This window comes from Geotrypetes seraphini, chromosome 11 (genome assembly GCF_902459505.1).
Source record: "Geotrypetes seraphini chromosome 11, aGeoSer1.1, whole genome shotgun sequence".
NCBI lineage: Eukaryota > Metazoa > Chordata > Amphibia > Gymnophiona > Dermophiidae > Geotrypetes > Geotrypetes seraphini.
The window spans coordinates 23,954,014-23,981,584 of NC_047094.1; the positions used below are offsets into that span (position 1 = coordinate 23,954,014).

Sequence of the window (27,571 nt, forward strand, 5' to 3'; positions counted from 1 at the left end):
CCCAAGAGCTGTTTTTTAAGATCTTGATGTTGACACATAGAGCATTTCAGCTACAGCCTTCATATCTCTCGAGCTTGGTGTTATTTTATGCCCCAAGACGTTTACTACGATCTTTGAATGACAACAGGGTAGTTGTTCTCCATATTTCATACATCTTGCGTCAACTAGAGATTGTGCGTTCTTTTATTTAGTTCCACGGTTATGGAATAATCTGCCCATAAATTTGAGAAAAGAATCATATATAAATTTTAAAAGACACCTAAAAGCGTACTTTTTTCAATTTGCTTTCTCAAACTGAAAACCGTATTTTTCGCTCCATTAGATGCACCTGACCATAAGACGCACCCTAAATTTAGAGGAGGAAAACAAGAAAAAAACATTCAGAACTAAATTCTCCCTGCCAGGCTCTGCACCCAACCCCACACTCCCTGCCAGGCTCTGTATCCTGTCCCCCCCTCTGGTGGTCTAGCGGTAGGCCGGGACAGGAAAGGCCGGGACAGAGCAGGCAGGAAGTTCTTGCGGGAAGCGGCGCGGGACCAGGCAGTCAACCTGGTACGCCGCTATGCCACCAGAGAACAGAAGAGGAGGCAGCCGCATCTGCCATTTTCAGCAGAAGCAACAGGGACCAGGCAGCCAGCAACCCTTGTGCGCCGCTCTCAGCGAGTGAGGCTCAGAAGTTTTAAAAAAAGGTACGCGGAGGGGGGGGGAGAGGAAGAGGGCCGGCAAGAAAGGGAGGGTGGCAACATTAAAATAAGTTAACGGCGGCTCAGTTAAGAGCGGGAGTGGAGTGGCATGCGCCCTCTTTGAAATTATGGGTACAGGTTGAACAAGGGGTGTTGGATGTGTCGTGGGGGGCACGGACCCTGGGGTCACTTATGTGGGAAGATTTGGGGATGAGGGAGCTGGGGACAATCTCTAACCCGTTCACTAAATGGACGCTGCGGGTATGGAAAGGGGAAGCTCGCAAACTGCTAGGTAAAAGTAAGGGGGTGTACTTTCTCCCCTTGTGCCATGCGTCTGATTTTATGCCGGGGAGAGATGGGGGGATATTTGCGAGGTGGGCAGCGATTGGGTTGCAATACTTTGGCCAATTCTTGGAGGGTGAGAATATTCGGGCTTTTCCTGAGCTCCAGGCTCTTCATCAGTTAGACTATAGGGACCTCTTCCCCTATCTTCAGGTGAAAAGTTATCTGCAGAGGGCTAAAAGTTATCTGCATGATGCCGCGGTTTAACTTGTTCTGCCTTTGAGCAGTTGCTGGGGTCCCCAGTGCGCAGAGGCTGCATTACTCTGCTGTACAAGTGGGTGCATCAGGATGGGGCCCGGAAACCTACATATTTGGTGGCATGGGAACGGGACTTGGGGCAGTGTTTGATGAGACCTTATGGGAAACTATATCGCTTAGGATACATCATATAGCAGTGGCTCCTGTACTGGTGGAGAATGCTCTTAAAATGTTGGTCCGCTGGTACATGACCCCGGTTCATCTGAGTAAGATGTCGGTTCAAGGATCGGCCTTATGCTGGAGGGGATGTGGGCAGCGGGGAACCTTTTTTCATATGTGGTGGAGCTGCCCTTTACTTCACAATTTTTGGAATCAGGTGTTTCAGTATGTGGGGGCGCTTCTTCAGGTGCCCCTCCAAAGGAGAGCGGAGGTGGCGTTATTGGGGTTTCCCAGGGGAGGTGCTGATGATACCCAGGATAGACTGGCACGGTTGGCTTTCACAGCGGCCAGGTTGACTGTGGCTCGCCTTTGGCGTAGTACGATTTTGCCTACACTGCCTCTTATGAAAGATAAATTGGGCTGGGTATGTGAAAAATACAGGCTTTCGGCCCTGTTGACTCGGCGGTGGCAGCAATACTATGATATTTGGGGGAGATACCTTGAGGTGGAGAACAAGGATGGGGGGAGCGCTGCTATCAGTTGAAATTTTTTTTTTTTTTTTTTCTTTCTATGGTGGGGTTTTGAGTTGATTCTGTATTTTTTATCCTTCCTTTTCCTAGGGTGCTATGACGCCTGTGGAGATGATTTTTGGTTTAAAGGGGATGAGGGGTGTGGTATGCTGTTACGGGGGGGAGGGTGGGAGTGGTGGGGGTGAGGGAGGGTTGTTTTCAGGGGGTTTTCTGCTTGTTTGATTGTATTGCCTGTACTGATTTGGTATTGTGATGTTGAGTTGGTGTGCATTTTTGGTTATAAATAAACAATTGCAAAAAAAAAAATAAGTTAACAGGAGAGGGGGGGGGCGCTTTGCGTATTCGCTCCATTAGACGCACCCTTATTTCCACCCACTTTTGGGGGGAAAAAAGTACATCTAATGGAGCGAAAAATACATTAATTAAGTTTGGGACTGTAATCTGTAATAATATGATTAATTTTTAATATGGATAAACAATTTTTTTAATTATATGTATTAATTATGGTTTATTAAGATTTGACTGTTTTTAAGAATTGTTATGATGGAGATGTTGATTGCTTAGCATTTTTAGAAGGAAAAAACATTTTACTTTTGCTTTTACTCTTTTCTATCCTATTTTTAAAATGGAGTTCCTTTCTTGATGAATATGTATTATATATTATACACCGCTTGGATCCTTTTTTAAGGCTGTTATGCGGTATAGAAAGTTTTTAATAAACAAACTTTTTTGGGGGAAAAAAAATTTAATAAACTGGCTGCTTACCCAACTCAAAAGAGTTCTTCCACAGGTTTTAACATCTCATGACTAAGGGCTCCTTTTACTAAGGTGCGCTAGCGTTTTTACCCCGTGCTACGTGCCAAAAACTAACGCCAGCTCAATGGAGAGGTTAGCGTCTAGCACGCGTAGCAATTTAACGCACGCTAAGCGCACGCTAAAACCGCTGGCGCAGCTTAGCAAAAGGAGCCCTAAATTTACAGAGAAAGCTTTGGAACAGGTTTAATCATGAATTGTCAGAATGTAGCATTAATGAAACTACTCATTTGTCTAAAATCCAGTCCCTGGATTCCAGTCCTATGAAAGATAATCGGGGACCACTTAACCCAAAGCTCAGACGCAAATGGGACATTTTCTGGAAGTGAAAGCAAGGTCTCTTAAAAACTCCACTTTAATCCAAATCTGATCCACTGGAGCCCAGCTACCGAACAGATAAGCTTCCTCCATATGTCCCAAACAGACCACTCCACTCTCAGGGGGGAAAGATGTCTTGAAATATCCCCCCTGGCTGCGCCCTCCGACTCCAGAGTGCCAGATGCCGTTCTTGCTCCCATATCCTGCCAAGCTACTGGAATCAACTTCCTCCTCGTATCAGATCCCTCGATGGACTTTTGAGCTTTAGGAGAGCAATAAAGACCTATCTCTTCCCAAAAAGTCCATTTTCTTAGTATGACTGTACTGTACATTTGGAAAAAGGCATACAAATTTAATGGCAAGCTTAGGAGACAAAAAACTTTTTATGGCTTATCATATCAAGGTTCTTTGTGAAAATTATTTCTCTTATCCATTCATTTTCTCTGAACAGCCAAGCTAAAATAGGTTAAGCAGATATGTTTGGACACACTTTTGGGGCTTTATTAATGACTAGTCTTTAAGCCCTTTACATTAAAGGATGCTAGAATAGATGTGTGTCTGTGTTTCTTTCTTTGTCTCTCTCTCCTTGGCCACTGTCTGTCTGTCTTTCTTTCTGTCTCTCTCTTTCCTCAGCTGTCCACCACCACCCCTTCCCTGCTCCCCCTGTCCAGCAGTAGCCCTTCTCCCTTCGTTTTACCTCCCCCTATCCCTGTATTTTTCTGTTGCGCCATGCCTGCTTGTCTCTCCGTGGCCTCCTTCTGTTTCCCCCCCCCAGAGCAAAGCATGATTGCTGTTTGCCCCCCAGCACACCCCTCTCCCCCAAAGCAGCCCCCTTTCCCTCTCCCCCTCCACTTCTTACCAGCATGGGACACCTCGCAGCACCCGCACGACAAACTCCTGCCGTTGCCGAGACAAACCGCCGCTCAATCCACTGCGCCCCAAGCCGGCGCACACCCCGCAAGCCGCCCCATGCACCGCAAATGGAATGCAGCCATGGAAGCACACAGCACGGCGGCAGGGATCACGGCCTCCTAAGTGCGCATGCACGCTTAGGGTTTTCTTATAGAGGATACTCGTGGCAACAACATGCTCTCAATTCCAGTGAAACAACGTTCCACTACCAACATGATAAAATCAGAATGGGAATATCTTTCCTTTTGCTTCAAATATCATATATTCTTTCTCCGGCTGCCAATAAGAACCTGGAATACTTTAAGGATCAACCGCCAAGATGATTCTGCTTGCCTAGCTAGCACCTTATGTTCAGAATTTTCGCTCCCTGAAAGCTGGGTTGCATTTGTGTTCCGCAAACATCTGAATGCCAAAAAGCTGTTCTTTTCAAATGTTTTATTAAAACTTGTTATACCGCTCGTTCTTAGGACAGATCCAAGCAGTCTACAAATTTTAAAAAAAAAAAAAAAATATATATATATATATATATATATATATATATATATAAGAACATAAGAACATAAGCAGTGCCTCTGTCGGGTCAGACCACAGGTCCATCCTGCCCAGCAGTCCGCTCCCGCGGCGGCCCAAAAACAGGTCAAGACCTGTCTGAATCATCAGAAGGGGCTCCCCTGCCACCTTGGTTTCCCATTTAAGTCCTGCCTTCCTATCAAAGTCCTAGCCCTCCGGTCTACACATGCACGACCAGGTTGGTTTACTCATTTCCTGGCTAGCTTCCTACACCCGTGTTACATCCCAGGTCCTCCCTCAGTATCCCACGATCCCTCTATCTCTCAGGAATCCATCCAATCCCTGCTTGAATCCCTGTACCGTGCTCTGCCTGATCACCTCCTCCGGTAGCGCATTCCAAGTGTCCACGACTCTTTGGGTGAAAAAAAACTTCCTTGCATTTGTTTTGAACCTGTCTCCCTTCAGTTTCTCAGAATGCCCCCTCGTACCTGTTGTCCCCTTCAGCCTGAAGAATCTGTCCCTATCCACCCTCTCTATGCCCCTCATGATCTTGAAGGTCTCTATCATATCTCCCCTGAGTCTCCTTTTCTCCAGAGAGAAGAGCCCCAGCCTATCCAGCCTCTCAGCGTATGAGCAGTGTTCCAACCCTTTTACCATTTTCGTTGCTCTCCTTTGGACTCTCTCAAGAACTAAATTTTGGTTTTCTTTGGGGTTTTTGTTTTTTTTTAATAAAGAATTGTAAGAAGGTCAGGCCTTCTTTAATTTTTACCCAATGTTCAGGCTATTGAAATATCACCACCGGCTGAGCATTATCCTAAGGGCACTCGCCTTGGACACGAACAGAAGTCACTTGCTATCCCAAAACACTGAATAAAAGGGAAAAAGCCTATTGTGACTATACCTGGAACAACACAGAAATGAACAGGATGGTCAAGAAATAGAGGTAAAGACGCAGGTGCCATGAAGTGCAGATGAAACTTTATCGAAAAATGACCCGACACCGTCACGTTTCGGCAAATGCCTATATGGTCCGTACAATTTATAAAGCAAACATTTGTTCTCAGTGGAAAGGGGAGCCATGATTCTTTGGGTTTATTATCAAAATCTAAAGGTCCACCTTTAGATCAGCAACAAGTGTCTCTCTGATCTAAAATGACATTTTGCATAAACTTTTCTTTTGTGGAGATACTAATTTACAATGGCTATGACACAATGTGCATTACCTCCTCCCCCCTCCCCCTCCCCACAAAGCCACGTCAGGCTTTTATTTTATCACCAGCCATGGAGCTAATACCACTGCGGCGGGCAATAAAAAAGCCTAACGCAGCTTCATAAAAAGGGGCCTAAATGAGAGACAGGCTACGCATGGGAGAGAGTTAGTTTCTTATAGAATTCAGGTGCCACGTCTGTGTCTCATTTAATGCACAGTGTGACAAAGCCCAGCGTGCAAGAATCTGATGTAGCTATTATAAATTAGTAATGCCAAAAAAGAGACATCTGTTACTGATCTAAGGTGGACCTGCTAAGACTCCACCTGAGATTCTGATAATTAAACTCAATAGAATCATGACTCCCCTTCCCCCTAATAAGAACATAAGAATTGCCGCTGCTGGGTCAGACCAGTGGTCCATCATGCCCAGCAGTCCGCTCACGTGGCGGCCCTCTGGTCAAAGGCCAGTGCTCCAACTGAGACTAGCCCTACCTGCGTACGTTCTGGTTCAGAAGGAACTTGTCTAACTTCGTCTTGAATCCCTGGAGGGTGTTTCTCCCTATGACAGACTCAAGAAGAGCGTTCCAGTTTTCTACCATTCTCTGGGTGAAGAAGAACTTCGTACGGAATCTATCCCCTTTCAACTACCTTGGAGAGGGTGAACAACCTGTCCTTATCTACTAAGTCTATCCCCTTCAGTACCTTGAATGTTTCGATCATGTCCCCTCTCAATCTCCTCTGTGCAAGGGAGAAGAGGCCCAGTTTCTCTAATCTTTCGCAGTACTCCAGGTGAGGGTGCACCTTGGCCCAGTACAGTGGCATGATAACCTTCTCCAATCTGTTCGTGATCCCCTTCTTTATCATTCCTAGCATTCTGTTCGCCCTTTTTGCCGCCGCTGCATATTGCGTGGACGGCTTCATCGACTTGTCGATCAGTACTCCCAAGTCCCTTTCCTGGGAGGTCTCTCCAAGTACCGCCCCGGACATCCTGTATTCGTGCATGAGATTTTTGTTACCAACATGCATCACTTTGCATTTATCCACATTGAACCTCATCTGGGAGATACTGGCCATCTAAGTTGTAAGGTAGACATTTCAGTAAAAAGAACAAGCAGTGCTTGAATCGGTTTATAAGTAGATATGGACATGTTCTTAAGTCCTTAGGCCTTAGGGACTGGGAATCGGCACAAAGCTGGAATGATGCAAAAAATGGATAAGGCCCGCTTTTGCTCTGAAGGGCTCAAATGTTAGCTTTATAAAGTACATCCGCCACACAGACCCCCGACGCAGGCATTTGCCAAAACGTGACTGTGTTGGGTTATGTCTCAATAAAACTTTATCTACGCTGCATGGCTCCTGCGACTTTACATCCTTTCACTCTGTTCTACTTTACGTGTTCTATGGAATGGGTTTCTTCTTGTTCTCTGGGGATGTACCTGAAATAAACGAATTAAAAACCACTGGTCCGAAGAGGGCTACCAAACCAATTGGAGTACAAATGCTAGCACTTCAACTTCAACAGGTAATCCTCCAGAAGTCTGTCCTCAAGGGACAGCGGCAGAAAAGGGAAAACAAATTTTCATTAACATTAAGCATGTGGATGTTTTATTCCCTCTCCCCACCCCACAAACCACACTTCCCCCTCCGTATTCGCATGAGTTCGGGGCAGAGCCGGCCCGCGAATATGAAAAAACCGTGAATAATATTTGGGCCAATTCTGCCCCTAACACCTGCTTCCCCCGGCTATTTTAAACCCTGAAAGCCCTCCCTTAAGCCTTATCTGGCGGTATAGCGGGTTTTCAGGCAGGAGCGATCTTCCCACGCTCCTGCCCCCTGCAGATCGCTCACAGGAAATGGCTGCCTTGAGCTCCCGTAGTCTCTTGAGCCATTTCCTGTGAGCGATCTGCACGGGGCAGGAGCGTGGGAAGATCGCTCCTGCCTGAAAACCCGCTATACCGCCAGGTAAGGCTTAAGGGGGGGCTTACAGGGTTTAAAATAGCCCAAAAAATGAAAGTGATTTTTTTTCATTTAAAACCGTGAATAAGCAAATCCGTAGAAACGGAATTTGCAAATATGGAGGGGGAAGTGTAGATACAAGGAGGAAACTCTAATGATTCAGAAGAAATTATGAGGAGGAACCAGAAATAACTCTCTTAAAACAAGTTATTTTCATTCTACAGAATTGAGAGTGGTTGATCAACTCGATACTAGAAGGCTGAATTCAGACTCGTGCTAATTTTGATTCATCTAAATCAATAGTTCCCAACCCTGTCCTGGAGTACCCCCAGGCCAATTGGGTTTTCAGGATAGCACTAATGAATATGATTGGAGCAGATTTGCATGCCTGTCACTTCCATTATATGCAAATCTCTCTCATACATATTCATTAGGACTATCCTGAAAACCCAATTAGCTTGGGTGTCCTCTGGGACAGGGTTGGGAACCACTGATCTAAATGAACAACTGTCTCTACATTTATATCTCTAGCTTTGCATTTATCAACTTCTGTGTTTCCCCAAAAATAAGCCCTAATCGCTGGCAGCAGCGCTTCCCCCCTTCCCTGCCGACCCATCTCTCCCTCCCATCCAAACCACGAGACAGAAATACCTTATAACAAACCAGCAGCGTCGGCAGCAATCTAAGTCTGTTTCGCGGCCTGGGCTATTCCTCTGCCGCGTTGATGATGTCATCAGCAATGCAGCAGAGGAATGGCCCAGGCCACAAAGCAGCCTGTCTAGATTGCTGCTGACCCTGCTGGTTTGTTATAAGGTATTTATTTCTGTCTCGCAGTTCGGATGGGAGGGAGACATGGGTTGGCGGGGGATGGACGCGCGGCAGCAGTGGGGGGATAGAAGGAAGGGAGGGATAGAAGCTGCAAGGGTTCTGCTGCACAAGGGATGGGAGGGGAGGAAAGATGCTGCACATGTGGAGGAAAGAAAGGAAATAGGAAGAATTGGGGTGGAGGAGAGGAAGAGAGAGATGATCATTCTATGAAAAAATAAGACATCCCTGAAAATAAGTCCTAGTGCCTTTTTTGGGGTCAAAATTAATATAAGACAGTGTCTAATTTTCGGGGATACATGGTATTGTACCTTGAGAAGGAAGGAAAAAACAGACAATGGAAGTATCAATTTCTTTTAATTATTATGATTATTGCAATCGTTGCCATCATGATTATTTAAATATGAAAATATGGCAAACCCCCTCTCTTCTCCCCAAAAGAGGATTTGTTTTGGAATACAAAACATTAAAAAAAAAAAAAAGATTCTCGTTTGTTTCTTACATTTAGTTTAATTAAAGAACTAAAACTATATGAAATGTAGCTTCTCCTTTCAAAAGGAAAACAGAAGTGTTTCGATGTGTTTTTGAGTGAATTTGGACACTGAAAACCACTCGCGTCTTCCTCCAAGCCCATCCAGCCCCCCCCACCCCCAAAACATGCTTCACAGCACTAACACAACTTCTGCCGCAGACAAACACTGAATGGCAGTTCACAGCACCGCACGGAAAGGCACAAAGCACTGCAGCTGTTGCACTATACCAGAAAAGGCTACACAAAATCACACTGAAAAACAGAACACAAAAAAAACACAACAAACACCATAAACAGACAACTTCCTGAGGCTTCCTCTAAAATTCTCACCTCTACCCCTTCCGCAGCAGGCTGAACAAAAACAAAATTTGCAATGTGAGGGGGTGGGGGGACAAAAAAAAAGAGAAAAAAGGGTGAAAATATGTAGAGACTACTGCTTCAGACTGCAGTCATATACTGACTTAAAAGGTATGTGTTCTCACCTCAAACTGACAGAATGGAGGGAAGGAGCATCTTCCGCACTCTGACATGCTCTCCTGAGGATGGAGAGGAAAATCATCAAGTATACCGTCCTATATACTTACAACCAGCATCAAAATCAAGGATGGATGAAACTGGGGCACGTACACACAAGCTCATATGCAATATCAATTTTTAGACAGTTGCTAAAAATATATCAATGGACAACCATGTACTTTTGGAGTGTCAAACAGCAGAAATATATCCAATTGATTCCTCCAGTCATTTCTGCCGCCACCCCACAAACACAAAACACATAAGGTGAAATTACAGAGACTCTGAAGTCATTGCTGAAGAGGGCTGCTGCCCCCTGCTGGATCATTAAACTTGGTTTTTGGTTGTTTCCCCCCCCCCCCCCTTCAATACTGCCTCACTGCTGGGCTCGGCAGAGAATTAAAGGAGCTAAAAAGGCAATAAACTGACTTGGGATATTCCCCTTGTGCGGTTTTAAGTGGAAGCTCAAAGGGGTGTGTGAGCTCATTGACTGTTTCGATAGAAAACTTGTAAACAGCTATTACAAGGCAGTAAGAATAACAAGCTCTAAAAATAACAAAAGCTCTAAAACTAACAAAAAAGCTGGCAGACATCATATGAGTAAATTGATTTATTGGCACATGAGATTTTCAGGACAAGAGTCCACTTTATCCTATGCCTTTATTTGTAAATACTCATGTCTCAGTAAGAGGCTGGATCTAGATGCTGCACTAGCAGTGGGTTTAACAGGGTTTAAAAAAAAAAAAATAAAAAATAAAGTTTGTCCAAATTCCTAAAAGAATAATACACTTCTCCCTCCGTATTCGCGGGGGTTAGGGGCAGTGCCAGCCCCGCGAATATGGAAAATCGTGAATATCTTTTAGGGCCGACTCTGACCCACCCCGCCTCCCTCCTGCGTCCTAGACTTCTCCAGACCTTACCTGGTGGCCTAGTGGTGGCGCGGGGCAGGATCGATCTTCCTACACTCCTGCCCCATGCAGAGCCGTCAATAAAAATTGCTGCCTTGAGTTCCCGTGTTAAAAGTTAAAGAGAAGTATTTACTCCCTGCCTTTTTTTTCCTCAGAACTTTGCTTCTAGCGCATGGACCAGCCATAGTTTTAGCTATGGTTGGTGCCAGGGAAAGAGAAGTTGATTGGGATGGTATTGATGGGCAGCTTTTTGATCTAGCCCACCGAAAGCTGGTATGGCAGGGCTACTCAATTCCAGTCCTTAGTCCACAGGTAGGTCAGGTTTTCAGGATATCCACAATGAATATGCACGAGAGAGATTTGCATAGTCTCCTTTGTATCCAGTTCAAATCTCTCTCGTGCATGTTCATTGTGGATATTCTGAAAATCTGCCTGCTTGTGGACCTCGAGAACCAGAATTGAGTAGTCCCGTGGTATGGTTTCTGCATCTGGTACAATAGGTTGCAGTGAAGTTGCCGCCGAGGATTCAGCTCCAATGGGGGGTCAATCTTGAACCCAGCGGGAGGACAGAAATCTGGGAGCCAAGAGGCTGAACTCAGGTGGTCCTGGAGGGGTTTTAGTGTTAAGAGATTCTTGCTGCTTTTCTGGTTCCAGTTCAGAGTTCTTTGTTATTGGGTTTTTAAAACAGTGTTTTTCTAGGAATAAGGTTTGAATTTGGAATACCAGCAAAAGAGCTAGTTGAATACCATAAGGAAGCGGGGGATGAGGGGAATTGGTTTGAGTGCAGGAAAATCTGTGTATGACCAGAACACTTATTTTTATTGGGAAGAACTACCGTATTTTCACGCATATAACGCGCGCGTTATACGTGTGAGCGCATTTTACAACTTTTTTTTTTCAATCCGATCCGGCATCCCCCCTGCGAACCGGCATCCTCCCCCCCGCTCGCGTCACCCCCCTCCCCTGCGATCCTACATCCCCCCCAACACCGCAAAACATCTCTTACCCGATTGGGCACCGGCACAGGCACCAATGCACAGGATGTGCCAGTGCCAGTAGATCCTCCCTCGTTGGGCTGGGCTGGGCGGTGCGGTGCGAGAGAGATCCTCCTTCTTCCTGCTCCGGGCTGGACTAGGCTTTGAGCATTTGCGCATGCTCAAAGCCTTCTGGTCTCGAGCGAGACCAGAAGGCTTTGAGCATGCGCAAATGCTCAAAGCCTAGTCCAGCCCGGCGCAGGAAGAAGGAGGATCTCTCTCGCACCGCACCACCCAGCCCAGCCCAGCCCAACGAGGGAGGATTTTCGGGCACTGGCACTGGCACATCCTGTGCATTGGTGCTGGTGCCGGTGCCCAATCGGGTAAGAGATGTTTTGCGGTGCTGGGGGGGATGTAGGATTGCGGGGGAGGGGGGGTGACGCGAGCGGGGGGGGAGGATGCCGGTTCGCAGGGGGAATGCCGGATTCGAATGAAAAAAAAAATGCTCTCTCGGGTAAGCGAGCGGGGGGGAGGATGCCAGTTCAAAATAGGAGGAGGTTTTAGCATGCGCGGTATACGCGTGTGCGCGCTATATTAAATTTTTTTTACATAAATTTGTGTTCCCCGCGCGCTATACCCGTGTGCGCGTTTACACGGGTGCGCGGTATATGGGTGAAAATACGGTAATGGGCAAACTGGTAGGTCTTTATCTGCCATCATTTACTATATTACTGTTAGGATGTCACCTATTTGGCTGCACTCCCCGTCTGTCAACAGAACAATGTTCTCAATTTACATTTCATCAGGTTATTCTATGACTTCCGAACATGCATTTCCAGAGACACTCACTCAAAATGGGCCTCTTGTGCAGTCAGTCCAACGGAAAAATATCTATGGCGCATAGTGTTTCAGAAGTCCCTCTTCCCCTCATGAATGGAAAAATGCATTCAGCCAAAAACTAAGGGAATCCTGTAACTAAAAGCCTCAAGGGGTTACAAGGCATGTTCCTCGTTGACTTTAAAACCATTTGCCTCATCCTGTGTCTCTTTCTCTGGCAGAGAACTAGTATAGAAGTGAAGTCCAGGCAAAAGCATGCATATAAATATAACTGACTGCTCTGTAGATCTTAATGTTCAGATTAAAATGCTTATTTGTTGATTAATTAAAACCAGCTGTGAAAAATACAAAGCGTCATTCAATGATTCCTTTCTAAAACCAGCATACAAATTGAGGAACAAAATTATTTGACACGCAGCTCCTGATTGGTAAGGCCCGACTTTAGTACAGGATGAGGCGGTCAGAGCATACAGCGAGTGATTTCCTTCACTCGCCGGCACTCCGGCTGCTCTCTCCTGCCTCTCCAGCTGCCCTCTCCTGCCCGGTCATTCATGGTTAGAAATACCACGAATGACCGGGACCGCGAACCGCCGACCGCAAATTCGCGGGGTAGCACTGTATATTACAAAGTTCTAACTGGCACTGCTCCTTCTTATTTGATCGAATTATTCGGTTTTACTACTCAAAAATCTTCTCGAAGTTCTAAAGCCCTTCTGATTTTTCCATCGGCGAAAGGTCTTTGAGATCCCTGGTCTATAAGGAAGGTATAAAAATTAAGTTGTTTCCTGAATATATCATCTCAAAGGGGGAAAAGGCTAGTTATCTTCCTTCAACTATAATGGAACATTTATATTTTTATGACCGTCTGTGTGATAATTATTTTATTGTATATTTCTAGGTATCATATCCTAGTTCTCTAAATGTAATCTGCTTTGTACCCTCACGGGTATAAACAGAATATAAGAGATGGGTGTTAAAGTCTCTCATGGGCAGGTATTTTACTGGTGACTTGACTAAATCGCACGAGCAACAGCGCGCCGACAACTGAGCGCAGACAACTGAGCGCAAGGTTGACGGCGCGCCGAAGAAAAGCACTATTTTAAAGGGTTCCGACGGTGGGCGTGGGGGGGGAACCCCCCCACTTTACTTAACAGACATTGCGCTGGCGTTGTGGGGGTTTTGGGGGATTGTAACCTCCCATATTATACTTAAAACTGAACTTTTTCCCTAAAAAACAGGCAAAAAGTTCGGTTTCAAGTATAATGAGGGGGGTTACAACCCCCCAAACCCCCCACAACGCCAGCGCGATGTCTGTTAAGTAAAATAGGGCAGTTCCCCACCAACACCCCCCGTCGGAACCCTTTAAAATAGTGCTTTTCTTCAGCGCGCCGTCAACCTTGCGCTCAGTTGTCGGCGCGCCGTTGTCTCGCGCGATTTTGTCTATGAACCATTTTACTGACCCTCAAAGATGGGAAACTTGCTTATCTAAAGTCACCCTACTACTCAATGCCATCAAATGCAGCAGCAGCATTTTTTTTTTTTTTTACCAAACTGAGATGTGATTTTCATGCAAGTCCCAATAAGGGGTTGATATTCAACAGGGCTTAAACGGGCAGGAGAAGCACCTACCCCTATAAATGTCAAAGAGTGGACCATCCCCAGATGTTCAGTGGCAGTTAACTTGCACAAATGCTGCTCAATATCCCCTTTGGCGGCCATAACACTTTGCGGTCAGTGCTGGAGCAATCCATGGGCGGAGTCAGGGAGGAGCCATATTCAGGCCCAGTGTCCGCATCACTAAGGAGGTAGATAAGACCGCCCAGAAGGCAGTCCCTCGTTTTGCCTGCTTAGCAATGCAAGTGCTGGTTCTAAATATCAGCCGACATCCACGTAATTTTCAGATCAGCGGCTGACACCGATACTCAATGCTAGTAACCAGACATGACCCAGCACTGAATAAATAGATTTCATCCTGCCCACTGCTGACGGTGGCTTAAAAACTACTGACCGCCATGGGCTGAATATCGGCTCCCAAGTCTGTACCATCAATACCATGAAAGGTTCACACAAATACCAGGCTCCAGGACAGAATCAGCATATGAAGCACACAGAAAAAACACCTGTTGGTCTTCACCTGTAATGGTTTTGAGGACTAAAAATTGTTTTCTGGGACGCCTCAGCTCTGCATGAGGGCCCAGGGTATATAAGAACTTTTCATGCTTTGATATGTATATTATTTATGGAAGAAAATGCCATGAAATAATAATTTTATCAAGTATAGTGTAACTGCAAAAACTTCAGCAACATGAACTTACTGTTTTCAACTTTACCAGCTGGGCTCAAATACTCTTTGTACAAATGCAACAGGACTAACCACAGGATCAGCTACTTGTTACAATTGCCAATAATGTCGTCTTCAGTTCAGCCCTAGGTACAATGCTCCCATTGCATGCCCCATTGCATGGGGTCGATAATAGAGGTCTGCACGAGAACGGGGACTGCGGGAATCCCATGGGAATCCCCCCTAACCCACGGAGACCCCCCTCTAGCCCACTGGACTCCCACGGGGATACCCCTCTAACCAATGGGACTCCCATGGGGATGGAAGGCTTTGGAAGCAGGGTTCGTCCATATAATATAATGGACACGTCAGCCTTAGTAAAAGAGGGGGTTTATAAGTTAATTACCTGAACAGAAAACAAAAAAAGGGTTCCACCAAAGAGATTCCACAAGGAAAACAGCAGCGCAAACACAAAAGAAACTGTAGAATTGATGATCCTGTCGGAAGTAATTGCTGCTTTTTATGGGGACGGGCGGCGATGGAGGTGATTCCTTGCGGGGACGGGTGGAGACAGAGAGGATCCTGGCGGGGACGGGCAGGGATGGGTGGTATTTCTGTCCCCACGCAACTCTCTAGTCGATAAGGGAGTTGCTTCAAGAGCATGTACACCCTTCAAAGACCAAAGCAAACATTTGAAACGCATTATCTAGGAAGCCATCTTGCAAATGATAACAAAGGACCAGATGTAAACCTTTTTTTTTTTTTTTTCTGCTTGAAAGAGTGCATAAACCCACAACAGCAGACTATCTCCAACTATGTTGAGCTTATGGACATTAGCTTTTCTTGGGCATTTAAAAATGGAGATCATACATATTACAACTGAGCAGAGCAAAGTAAATTCTAAACAGCCAAAACAGAGAGAACAAAACTTTTCAACAATGAAAATGACTGACTTACGTTTCCATCGCTCCTTTGGCCTCCTTTGTGTGTAATGACCACCACTTCCATCCATTTACGGAGGTGTTGCTGTGGGGGTAGTCAGCATTTATTAGAGTTTAAACACTAGCAATCATTACTGAATCAGCTCTGTAATGTGACCGGTGGATTTCACAAGCACAAGACAGATGGACAGGCCATCTAAAACAAAATATTCTGAAACATTTGTAGCATAATCCGTATCCACACCGGAGATTATTTTAAGAAGTTACTTGAGCATGTAGAAGAGGGTAACCAAGTTAGAGCCTAGGATATTCAAAAGCTACAAATAAGAGCAAGGCTGCTAAATTATAAATGTGACAGAGCAAAAATTAGGAGGATAAAGACCTCAGATGCCCAGGCTATGGTACATAAATAATGTCTTTTCACACAAGCTCAATCTGCTTCCATTGCTCTAGAAAAACCTCTATAGCCTTGTAAAAGTCCTATTCAAAATTTTTATTTAAACTATTTATATTCCACAAGATCTTAAACAATACTCTGTAGAAAATTGAGAAACCGGTATTTATGACCAATGTGTTGGATGTACTTTTGTATTATATTTCTTTTTCTGTATGTTTTAAATTATCCACCAATAGGGGCTGATTCTATAAATGGGCATCCCAACTGGAGGCAGCGGTAGGTGTCCTACCGCTAACTAGCAGCCAATAGGGAGGTACTTTTTTTTTCTTAAAATCCTGAGGAAGGACACCTATACTATAGGCATTTGTCCAAGTTGAGAGAGAATTGTCGGGACACTTAAGCTCACCCAAGGCTGGGCGTGGTCTCGCCCGGAAGTGGCCTTGGGCGAGCTTAAGTGGCCCTAGGCATCTCCCTAGGGCTACAACAGACACCTTAAATGTAGGCCAGCAAAATGCTGGCCCACATTTCAAATGGACACGGCCGCTGAGCTGATCGCAGCAGGAGAATCCTCCTGCCACGATCAGTTGAGTGGCTGCAGCAGGTGACCCCCATAAGTCCAACCAAAATCGGCAGGAGAGATGCCCATTCCCTCCTGCCGCTGAACCCCCCACCCCCGCTTCCTCCCCCCTCCCCCCCTACAAAGCAGCCAGGCAATAGGGATGCCCATTCCCTCCTGCCCCCAAACGCCCTCCCCCACTGAAGCAGTCCAGCAAGGAAAATGCCCATGGTCCCCTGCCTTCCCCTCCCCCCTGTTTGAAGACAGGCTGGAGAGATACCCATTCCTTCTATTTGCCATCCCCGTGACCCTCCCAAAGTTGCAGGTTCGCTGCCCGCACCTCTAGGTCTACCCCAACCTCCCACCCCTGGTACTTTGTAGGATAAATTCCAGCCGGAAGGATGATTACACCCAGCAGGCCCGCCACTCCAAAATGGTGAGCCTTCCCCTTTCTGGTGCATTCTAGGATGATACCAAAGATCTCTCCCACAGGAGGCCAATCAGTCCTAGGCCACTCCCATTGCATCCCAGTATGCACTGGGAAGGAGGCCTAAGACCCTGATTGGGAAGGGCCTTAGGCATCTGAGCCAATCAGGGCCTTATGCCCCTCTCTGGTGCATCCTATGAGCAACAGAACTAATACCGCCGCAACCTGCGATAAAAAAGCCTTATGCGGTTTCATAAAAGGGGGCCTATATAAATAAATAAAATGAATTTAGTGCCCATGAAAGGGACCGGATTGGTTTTTAGAGATGACAAAGTCCTCCCTTTGTTCACAAACTAGGTGAGACCCCTTCACTCTTGGGCAATCTTTTATTTCTCTGCAAAAAGACAGGGTGACAGGTCAAAAGCACGCATCGAGACAACTGAGCGCAAGGTGTAAGCCCACGCCGAAGAAAAACAGTGTTTTAAGAGGCTCCGATGGGGGTGTGGGAGGGGAACCCCCCCACACACACTTTACTGAATACAGATCGCACCGGCGTTGTGGGGGGTTGTAACCCCTCACATTATACTGAAAACTTAACTTTTTCACTTTTTCCCTAAAAAACAGGGAAAAAGTTAAGTTTCCAGTATCATGAGGGGGGGTTACAACCCCCTAAACCCCCCACATCGCCGCACAATGCCGGCGCGATCTGTATTCAGTAAAGTGGAGGGGGGGGTTCCCCACCAACACTCCCCGTCAGAGCCCCTTAAAACACTGTTTTTCTTCGGCGCGGGCTTCCGCCTTGCGCTCAGTTGTCTCGGCGCACCTTTGTCGGCGCACGCTTTTGACTATGAACCAAAAGACAGCCAACAATGGAGGTACTCAAGTTTGTAAAGCATTAACCAAATAGCCGGTTAAGTAAAGGCTCCTTATACTAAGCTGCGCTAGCGGTTTTAGCACACGCTTAGCGTGCGCTGCAGTGCCCCGTGCACTAGATGCTAACGCCTCCATTGAGCTGGCGTTAGTTTTGGGCGCATAGCGAGGGGGTAGTGTACGCTAAAAACGCTAGCGCACCTTACTAAAAGGAGCCCTTAAATTGCTAATTGCCAGAGGAAAGCCACAAACTTGCTCAAGTCATCACAGGTTGACTTCAGAGTTCTTTCTTTACCAGCAGCCTGAGCTAGTATTGATTTAACACAGTATTAATAGCTCACCTTTATCATAAAAACCACACAAAGGTGTTCTTTTACTAAGCTTTCATTATGCATTTAGGGACAGATTCTATAAATAGCGCATAAGCGCTACATTGTAGGCGCTGCTCAGCGCAGTTAAGCTAAACTAAAACTTGAATTGATAGACCGGGTCATCTTTATAAAATAAAGCTTGACTCAGTTTACAATGAAATAGAAGAATAGACAAAAAAAACAGTAAACTTAACTTACAATTTCGAAAATAGCCAGATTTTTATGGAAAGATTGGAGTTGTCAATCAACCGATGGGCGCCGTTTATAGAATCCCGCCTAGTGGCGCCTAGGCGTGCTTAGGCATCCTGGAGGTAGGCACCTGTATATTAGGCCAGGTTTTACCATGACTAATTTACCAACTCGGATGCCTAGCAAAGCCTAAGTCAACCGCACCTATTCTCCTTCCCTAACCACGCCTACTTTTCAGGTAGGTATCGTTAGGCATCAGAAAACGCCTCAATTTAGGCACCACGCAGAACTCCGCACCTAACTTTTAATTTTTTTAAATTAATTATTCAATTAACTTCAGTGCTGTGGTCAACCACCATGTGCTTTAAGCTAGCCATTTAAGCAAATTGAACTAATTTAGGTTAGGCGTCGCTAAGCAACATCAATTAAAGCAATTAGCGATACTTAACTACAATGCCATTTATAGAATCTGGCCCTTAATGCTAAAGTAGATAACAGACCACTGAAAGATTTTAGGAAAATATCTTATAAAACTACTTAAGAGCAAAGATTCACTTTTATCTGCCTTCCCTTGTTACGAGTCAGTCGTGCATTGACCCTTACCATCATCTGATCACAGAACTTGTCGTTAAACGAATTGGGGAAGAGCCTCGTGACAGACGTCAGGCGGTTGACAACGTTGAGAGTCAGGCTTCTGTAGTCGCCCAGCATCATTAGCAACGGTCTCATGTGCGTGTGAATTTGATCCACTTCTATCGTAGCCCCTTCCAAAAACTGAAAGGCAGAGCATTTAAAAAAAAAAAAAAAATTTTACATTTCTAGACTGCAAAGCCTTACGGATCACAAAAAGATAAAAACTGGACATTTCCAGTGATCTACAAAACTTGTCATAAGATCATATCAGTGCTCTAGAAATTTCCCTTCTGTAAAACAAGAAATTCCTAAATCACTCTTTAGCATCTCAGGCGGCTTCTCATGAAAAAAGAATTTTGATCATTGTTGCTCACAGCTGTTTCTTACAGACATTTTAGAAAACAGCTAAAAACCTATCTTTTCTCCAAATACCTGACTCATAGAAATATAGAAATTGACGGCAGATAAGGGCCACGGCCCATCCAGTCTGCCCACCCTAATGACCCTCCCCTGCCTTTCTCCCTAAAAAACACGCAAAAAGTTCGGTTTCAAGTATAATGAGGGGGGTTACAACCCCCCAAACCCCCCACAACGCCAGCGCGATGTCTGTTAAGTAAAATAGGGGGGTTCCCCACCAACACCCCCCGTCGGAACCCTTTAAAATAGTGCTTTTCTTCAGCGCACCGTCAACCTTGCGCTCAGTTGTCTGCGCGCCGTTGTCTCGCGCGATTTTGTCTATGAACCGCTGTTAGACTATCATGGGGTTAGCTAGTCTGCTAGAAATAAATACTCAAGGATTAGGGCCCGAATATATCCCTTATTCACTCAAAAACAAGCCCCACACGGACAAACGATACACACACCCAGCAACACTTCGAGGCCTTACTTACAACCCACAACATTCACACTCCCCGAAGAGAAAGGGAAAAAGAAAAGAAGTGGAGAAAAAGGCCTCAGTTCAGCTTCATCTGGCCAAAAAAACTCCACTCCTACAAAAGCTGTTTATGTGTAAATGCTGAAAAATAGTCCAAGAAAACAAGGCAACTAAAGTAGTCTGCCAGGTGGCATCAAACGGCACGCCCAATACAGATGAAAGTCAGTGGGTGAATGTAACAAAAGGCAGTATAGTCCAGCTCATAACATCCACAGCAAAAGCAAGAAAAATAACTTAGCTGCTAATCCAGGCAGTCCTTACAGCCAACGGGGAACCCTCCGTTTCGCATCAAATCGCTGCCTCAGGGGTGTTCATATCATTGCTTCACATCCAGATATTCCAGACCCACCATACTCCTCAAACATCCTCACCACTTCATCGATCAAAACTGGCTATTTTTCAGCATTTACACACATAAACAGCTTTTGTAGGAGTGGAGTTTTTTTGGCCAGATGAAGCTGAACTGAGGCCTTTTTCTCCACTTCTTTTATTTTTCCTTTTTCCCTTTCTCTTTGGGGAGTGTGAATGTTGTGGGTTGTAAGCAAGGCCTTGTAGTGTTGCTGGGTGTGTGTATCGTTTGTCCGTGTGGGGCTTGTTTTTGAGTGAATAAGGGTTAGCTAGTCTGCCCCATACAGATGGGGGGGTAGCCAACTTCTACACTGCTTCACATCTGGCAGTAACTTCCTCACATTGTGCTGTAGTTATGCTCCCTGTCAAACTTCTCTGCCTCGAGCCAGAATAACTAAAATCCTATTTATTTAAGTATTTATATGCCACTTATAGCCCAGGTACTCAAGCATTTCTCCCTATCTGTCCCAGTGGGCTCACACTCTATTCTAATGTCAATGGGGATTAAGTGACTTGTCCAGGGCCACAAGGAGCCGCATGGGATTTGAACCCACAACCTCAGGGTGTTGAGGTTATAGCTCTAACCACTGTGCCACACAGATGGTCTCCATGCAAGGTAAAGCTTGCTCCCAACTCGTTCCTGCACTCTGCTCCAGTGGTACTTTTCTGCACCGGCCCCTCTCAGAATAAACTGTTATCCTTTTTCACTTTACTTCTAACAAAGCACACGCAGAAACACACCACCCTGGCCACTAACCTTTCTCATGCAAGCTTCTCCTGCTTCTTGGAGCTCATTATTTGTGGAGTTAAGTGCTTTGAAGAGGGCCGCAATAATTTTCTCTCTGGAATGAGGCAGGTAATTGCAGGCAGCTAAAGCATCTGCAGAAATCAGAGATTATCATTCCGTTGTTAACAATGAAATGTTTGACGCACGTATTCTAAAAAGTATTCTAGTCACATCTGTGACACCTACAGTACATACAGTTCATCCAACGAGCAGGGTTACACCTCCGATTATGCAAAGATAATAAATGTAAAACTTTCAGATGTAGAAAGCACAACCTGATCTCGTCAATCCATTTTTAAGTTCTGCTTCGGAGATTTGTCTTCTATAATCTTAAGTACTTAGATGTATGGATTTAGAAAAGAGGTTAACTGTGTTATAATAGTACCATATATACTCGAATATAAACCAAGATTTTGGGGCCCCAAAAAAATGACCCAAAAATGGGGGTTTCAGTTTATATTTCCATAATTGTAATCCGATTAGGTTATAAGCGGAATAGAAATGTTAAAAATAAATATTCAAGTCAGCGCTGAACCGCCCCCCTCCTGAACCTGTTTCAGGCCTCTGTTGGGCCTGCCGGGAGACCTGGTGGTCCAGCGGTAGCCGGGACAGGAGGGATCCCTCCGCCTCCCCCGCACATCTTTAGTATTCCTGGTGGTCCAGCAGTGAATCACGTCAGGAGCGACCTTCCTTCACTCTTGCCCACGCAGAGCCGCTAGCTGATTGGCTGCTGTGAGTTCATGGCAGCCAATCAGCTAGCGACTTTGCACGGGCAGCAGCAAAGGAAGGTCGCTCCAGCCACGATTCATCGCTGGACCACCAGGGATACTAAAGGTACACGGGGAGGCAGAAGGAGGTAAAAAGTCTTAGAATCGGCTGGGTTAGGAGGTGGGAGGCATCCCGTCTGTCCCGGCCACCGCTGGACCACCAAGTCTCATGGCAGGCCCGGTGGAGGCCTGCAAGTCATCAGGAGGGAGGGAGTGGGGATGGGTGCAGAGACTGGCAGGGCAGGGGAGGGAGGGAGTGAAGGGGCTGAATGCGGAGCAGCATGAGATGGGGAACAAGGTGCAGAGCCTGGCAGGGCAAGGCACTGCACTTGAATATTATCCCCCCTGGTTTATATTCAAGTCAACCTTTTTCCTCCTATTTTGGGGGGAAAAAGGTTACCTTGGTTTTTATTCATGTCGGTTTATATTAGAGGGTGATGGGACAAAAGTGTGCGAGACAAACGCCCGCCGTCAAACGAGTGCCGACAATCCAGCGCAAGACTTCAGCGTGCCGCAGGAAGACCTTCTTTTAAAGTGCTCCTACGGGGTGAGTGGGGGGAACCCTCTCACTCTACTTAATAGGGATCGTGCTGCCTCGCACTGCCGTGTTGGGGGGGGTAGGGGGTGTAACCCCCACATTATACTGAAATCTTAACTTTTTCACTAAAAAATAGGGAAAAAGTTAAGTTTCCAGTATAATGTGGGGTTACAACCCCCAACCCCCCCCCCAACGCCAGCGCAATCCCTATTAAGTAACTTGGGGAGGTTCCCCACCAACATCCCCCATCGGAGCCCTTTAAAAGAAGGTTTTCCTGCGGCGCGCTGAAGTCTTGCACTGAATTGTCGGCGCTCGTTTGTCAGCGCGCGTTTGTCTCGCGTGCTTAAGACTATGAACCATATTAGAGTATATACAGTACATCAATGGCATGATGAACTTACTTAAGGCTGCAATTCGCAGAGGTACAAGAGAAGGAAGACTTTTATAGCAAGCTAGTTTCATCAATACAACATCTTCAGCTTCACACAAATTCAACAGCTGCAATATAAAAGCAAAGGAAAATAATGTGAAAAGCTCACAGATTTAGTAAAATTAAAAACATATCCCCTTTCAAATGTGCAAGATTACAAACAAACAAATGAGAAATGCATTATGATTTATTAAAAAAAAAAACAACTATATAGCCATGAATCAGACTATAAAACACCCATAAAATCTACAAACCAAACATGTCAATCTACATTTATTTAACGCAATAATCACAAGTTAAGAAATGGCCGTAGGACTTTGGAGAGCTGTTCTGTAACTCTGCATTGCTTGAGCTAAAGACCCTCTCTCCACACAGAAGTTGCTGACACTTTTATAAGCAGAGACCCATCTATCCCCACCTTTAACCAAGCCATGGTAGAAGTTTCTACGAGCATCGGAGCATTTAGCACCTCAGGCTTAGTAAAAGAGGGCCTATGTTCTTAAGCATAAGGAGGGAATATCACAGTGCTCAAGCTAGTAACTAAAATGCGGGCCTATGAGTCAGGAGAAGCCCAGGGATGCAAGTTCAAATTCCCATCTGCCACTATGTGATTTCATTTCTAAAGTACTAAGAACATAAGAACTGCTGCTGCTGGGTCAGACCAGTGGTCCATCGTGCCCAGCAATCCGCTCACGTGGCAGCCCTTAGGTCAAAGACCAGTGCCCTATTTGAGTCTAGCCTTACCTGCATACGTTCCGGTTCAGCAGGAACTTGTCTAACCTTTTCTTGAATCCTTGGAGGGTGCTTTCCCCTATAACAGCCTCCAGAAGAGCGTTCCAGTTTTCCACCACTCTGGGTGAAGAAGAACTTCCTTACGTTTGTACGGAATCTTTTCCCTTCTAACTTTAGCGAGTGCCCTCTCGTTCTCTCCACCTCGGAGAAGGTGAACAATCTCTCTTTCTCTACTAAGTCTATTTCCTTCAATATCGTGAATGTTTCGATCACGTCCCCTCTCAGTCTCCTCTTTTCAAGGGAGAAGAGGCCCAGTTTCTCCAATCTCTCGTTGTACGGCAACTCCTTCAGTCCCTTAACCATTTTTGTCGCTCTTCTCTGGATCCTTTCGAGTAGTACTATGCCTCTTCCAGTCAGCATTTTTGGTATTTACAAAACAAGAGTAATTTTAAGAATTTCTTTCATATATAAAACACGTTCTACATGGCAGAAAATGAGTATTCTAAAATTGGGTGAAGGTATACACCAAAATGGCACAACTACTTTTAATAATAATAGCTTTATTTATATCCAGTCATACCTTACAGTTCAAGATGGTTTACAACATGAGACTGCATAAGGAGAAATTAGGTTCTTACCTGCTAATTTACTTTCTTTTAGCTTCTCCAGACCAGTAGAGGTTAACTTTACGATTGGGTATATATCTAATCATGACCAGCAGGTGGAGACTGAAAACAAAACTTTGGGACAGTATATCCTAGCCCCTCCTCTCTATTTCCCTCAGTCTGCCGAATAGCCAAGCAGAACCAAGAACTGGAAAACAACAGAGAGAAAAAACAATACTCCGAAAGGAGTAACAAATAACATACCCAAAAATGCTGTTGGAAAATGCAGAGGAGAAATTCCCGAAGGAAGAAGGTCCCCACAGCTCGCCAGCTAAGCCAGCCGAGCCACAGCCGCTGTTCTTCAATTCTCCCCGGCCCTAGAAAAATACTAGAACCCGCAGCAAAAACCAAAAACTGCCCGCGCAACAGCCCCAACAACAACAACAACAGACAGGGTGGGGACCTCTACTGGTCTGGAGAAGCTAAAAGAAAGTAAATTAGCAGGTAAGAACCTAATTTCTCCTTCTTTAGCACTCTCCAGACCAGTAGAGGTTAACTTTACGATTGGGACGTACCAAAGCAGTCCCTCTCACGGGCGGGACCCCCGAAGGGCCGATACCAGAACACGCTCACCGAACACCGCGTCCCGACGCACCTGAACATCTACCCGATAATGCCGAACAAATGAATGCAAGGAGGACCAAACCGCAGCCTTACAAATATCCACCGGAGGCACGAGCGACGACTCAGCCCAAGAAGCCGCCTGACCCCTAGTGGAATGAGCCTTGAGAAACTCCGGAACCGGCTTCTGACTCAGAAGATAAGCGGAAGCAATCATCTCCTTGATCCAACGCGCAATAGTAGCCTTAGAAGCGCCAGCCCCCCGACGAGGACCCGCCAGAAGCACAAAGAGATGATCGGAGCTCCGAAAATCCCGGGTCCGCTGCACATAAGCATGGAGGACCCGACCGACATCCAACTTGCGCAGCTGTCGTTGCTCAGAAGAACCCTCCCGACTACCCAAGACCGGGAGGACCACCGATTGATTGACATGAAAAGGAGAAACTACCTTCGGCAGAAAGGAAGGAACAGGCCGCAAAACAACCCGCTCCTTCGAAAACTCCAGGAAGGGAGCCCTACAAGAGAAAGCCTGTAGCTCAGACACCCGTCTAGCGGAAGTAATGGCCACCAAAAAGACCGACTTCAGCGTAAGGTCCTTCAACGAACAGCCATCCAACGGCTCGAAAGGAGGGCGCACTAGAACAGAGAGAACCAGATTGAGATCCCAAGAGGGAATCGAGGGCCTTATGGGAGGCCTGATCAACTTGGCCGCCCTAAGAAAGCGAATCACATCAGGAATGGCTGACAAACGCTGACCTGTCACCAGCCCCCGAAAAGCCGACAGGGCCGCCAGATGAACCCGAAGAGAAGACCAGGCCAGGCCCCTATCCAGGCCATCCTGCAAAAACTCTAGAATGTTAGGCAGAGAAGCGCGAAAGGAGACCACTCCCCGCGCTCGGCACCATTCCTCAAAAAGACGCCAAACCCGTACATAAGCCCGAGAGGTAGAAAGCCTCCGGGACCCCAAAAGTGTAGAGATCACCTTGTCGGAATATCCCTTCTTACTCAGGCGGCCCCTTTCAAGAGCCACGCCGTAAGACAAAAGGGAGACGGGTCGAACATGGGAATGGGACCCTGCGTCAGAAGATCGCACTCGAGAGGCAGAGGAAGAGGATCCGCCACCAGATGCCTCACCAGATCCGCATACCACGGACGACGAGGCCAATCCGGAGCCACCAAGACCACCAGCCCCGGATGGCGAACAATGCGAAGCAGTACTCTGCCTACTAATGGCCACGGAGGGAACACATACAACAGCCCCTCCGTTGGCCACGGTTGGACCAGAGCATCCAGACCCTCGGCCAGACCGTCCCTGCGACGACTGAAGAAGCGGGGTACTTTGGCGTTGCCACTTGTAGCCATCAGATCCATCAGGGGCTGCCCCCAAGCACGCACTAGCAACTGAAACGCCTCGGCGCCGAGACACCACTCTCCCGGATCCAAGAAGTGACGACTGAGGAAGTCCGCCTGAACGTTTTCTACCCCGGCAATGTGAGAGGCCGAGAGGTCCAGAAGATGCGACTCCGCCCAAACCATGAGCCGAGCCGCCTCCTGCGCCACCAGAGTGCTCTTGGTGCCCCCCTGACGATTGACATAAGCCACCGCCGTGGCATTGTCCGACAGGACTCTGACCGACTTGCCCAACAAAAGGGAGTGGAAAGCCAACAGCGCTAGCCGGACCGCCCTGGTCTCCAACACGTTGATCGACCAGGAGGCCTCCTCCGTGGACCAGGTTCCCTGAGCTGAGTGACCCAGACACTGGGCCCCCCAACCCAGGAGACTCGCATCCGTAAGGAGCACCGTCCACTGCGGAAGATCCAGACCCACCCCCTGAACTAGGTGAGGGGTCCGGAGCCACCAACGCAGACTGCAGCGCGCCAAGCCTCGCAGGGGAACCGGAACATCCATCCCGTGCCTCTGGGGAGACCACCTCCGGAGCAGAGCATATTGGAGAGGACGCATGTGGGCCCGCGCCCACCTCACCACGTCCAGGGACGCCGCCATCGACCCCAGGACCTGGAGGAAATCTCGCGCCCGAGGACACCGGGACGCCAAAAGCAGGCGAATCTGAGACTGCAATTTGCTCACCCGGGCCTCTGGGAGGAAGACCTTCCCCAAGGAGGTGTCGAACAGCACCCCGAGGTACTCCAGACGCTGAGCCGGAACCAACCGACTCTTGGAAAGGTTGACCACCCAGCCCAGCGACCGGAGAAACTCCACCACCCGAGCCGTAACCCGGGAGCTTTCCTGCAACGACTTGGCCCGAATTAACCAGTCGTCCAGGTAGGGGTGTACCAGGATGCCCTCCGACCGCAAGGCTGCCGCGACGACCACCATCACCTTGGTGAACGTCCGGGGAGCCGTGGCCAGCCCAAAGGGAAGCGCACAGAACTGATAGTGCCGACCCAAGATCGCAAAGCGCAGGAAACGCTGATGAGAGGTCCGAATAGGAACATGCAAGTAGGCCTCCGTCAGATCGAGAGAAGTGAGAAACTCCCCCGGCTGAACCGCCAGAATGACCGACCGCAGCGTTTCCATACGGAAAGATGGAACCTTGAGAGCCCTGTTGACCCCTTTCAAATCGAGGATGGGCCGAAAAGTCCCCTCCTTCTTGGGCACCACGAAGTAAATGGAGTACCTGCCCGTGCCCCACTCCGGGGGGGGCACTGGAACTACTGCCCTGAGATCTAGCAAGCGCTGAAGGGTCTGGCGAAACGCCAGCGTCTTCCCAGGAGTCTGACACGGAGAAGCGAGGAAAAAATCCGGCAGAGAGCGGGCGAACTCCAGGGCATAACCGTCCCGCACCACCTCCAGGACCCACTGATCGGACGTGATCTCGGCCCATTTGGGAAAAAAGTCGCGCAGCCGGGCCCCCACCGGAACCAAGGGGGGCGCCGGCAAGGCGTCATTGTGCAGGACGGGAA

The 27,571-nt window shown here is 47.0% G+C and overlaps 1 protein-coding gene across 6 annotated transcripts in view; it reads right to left on the minus strand.

Annotated features, from left to right (window-relative positions):
- The window catches only part of TRRAP (transformation/transcription domain associated protein), a 359,951-nt gene that overhangs the window by 237,540 nt on the left and 94,840 nt on the right, over positions 1 to 27,571 (minus strand). For 5 of the 6 annotated variants that reach the window (XM_033914195.1, XM_033914196.1, XM_033914191.1 and 2 more), the window contains 6 exons: positions 22,661 to 22,757; positions 20,925 to 21,046; positions 18,856 to 19,026; positions 15,459 to 15,527; positions 9,471 to 9,524; positions 9,319 to 9,339 (listed from right to left, as the gene is read on the minus strand). In XM_033914195.1, coding sequence (XP_033770086.1) covers positions 9,319 to 9,339; positions 9,471 to 9,524; positions 15,459 to 15,527; positions 18,856 to 19,026; positions 20,925 to 21,046; positions 22,661 to 22,757 — 534 coding nt within the window. The remainder of the gene's footprint in view (positions 1 to 9,318; positions 9,340 to 9,470; positions 9,525 to 15,458; positions 15,528 to 18,855; positions 19,027 to 20,924; positions 21,047 to 22,660; positions 22,758 to 27,571) is intronic. The other variant, XM_033914194.1, reaches the window with a different exon arrangement.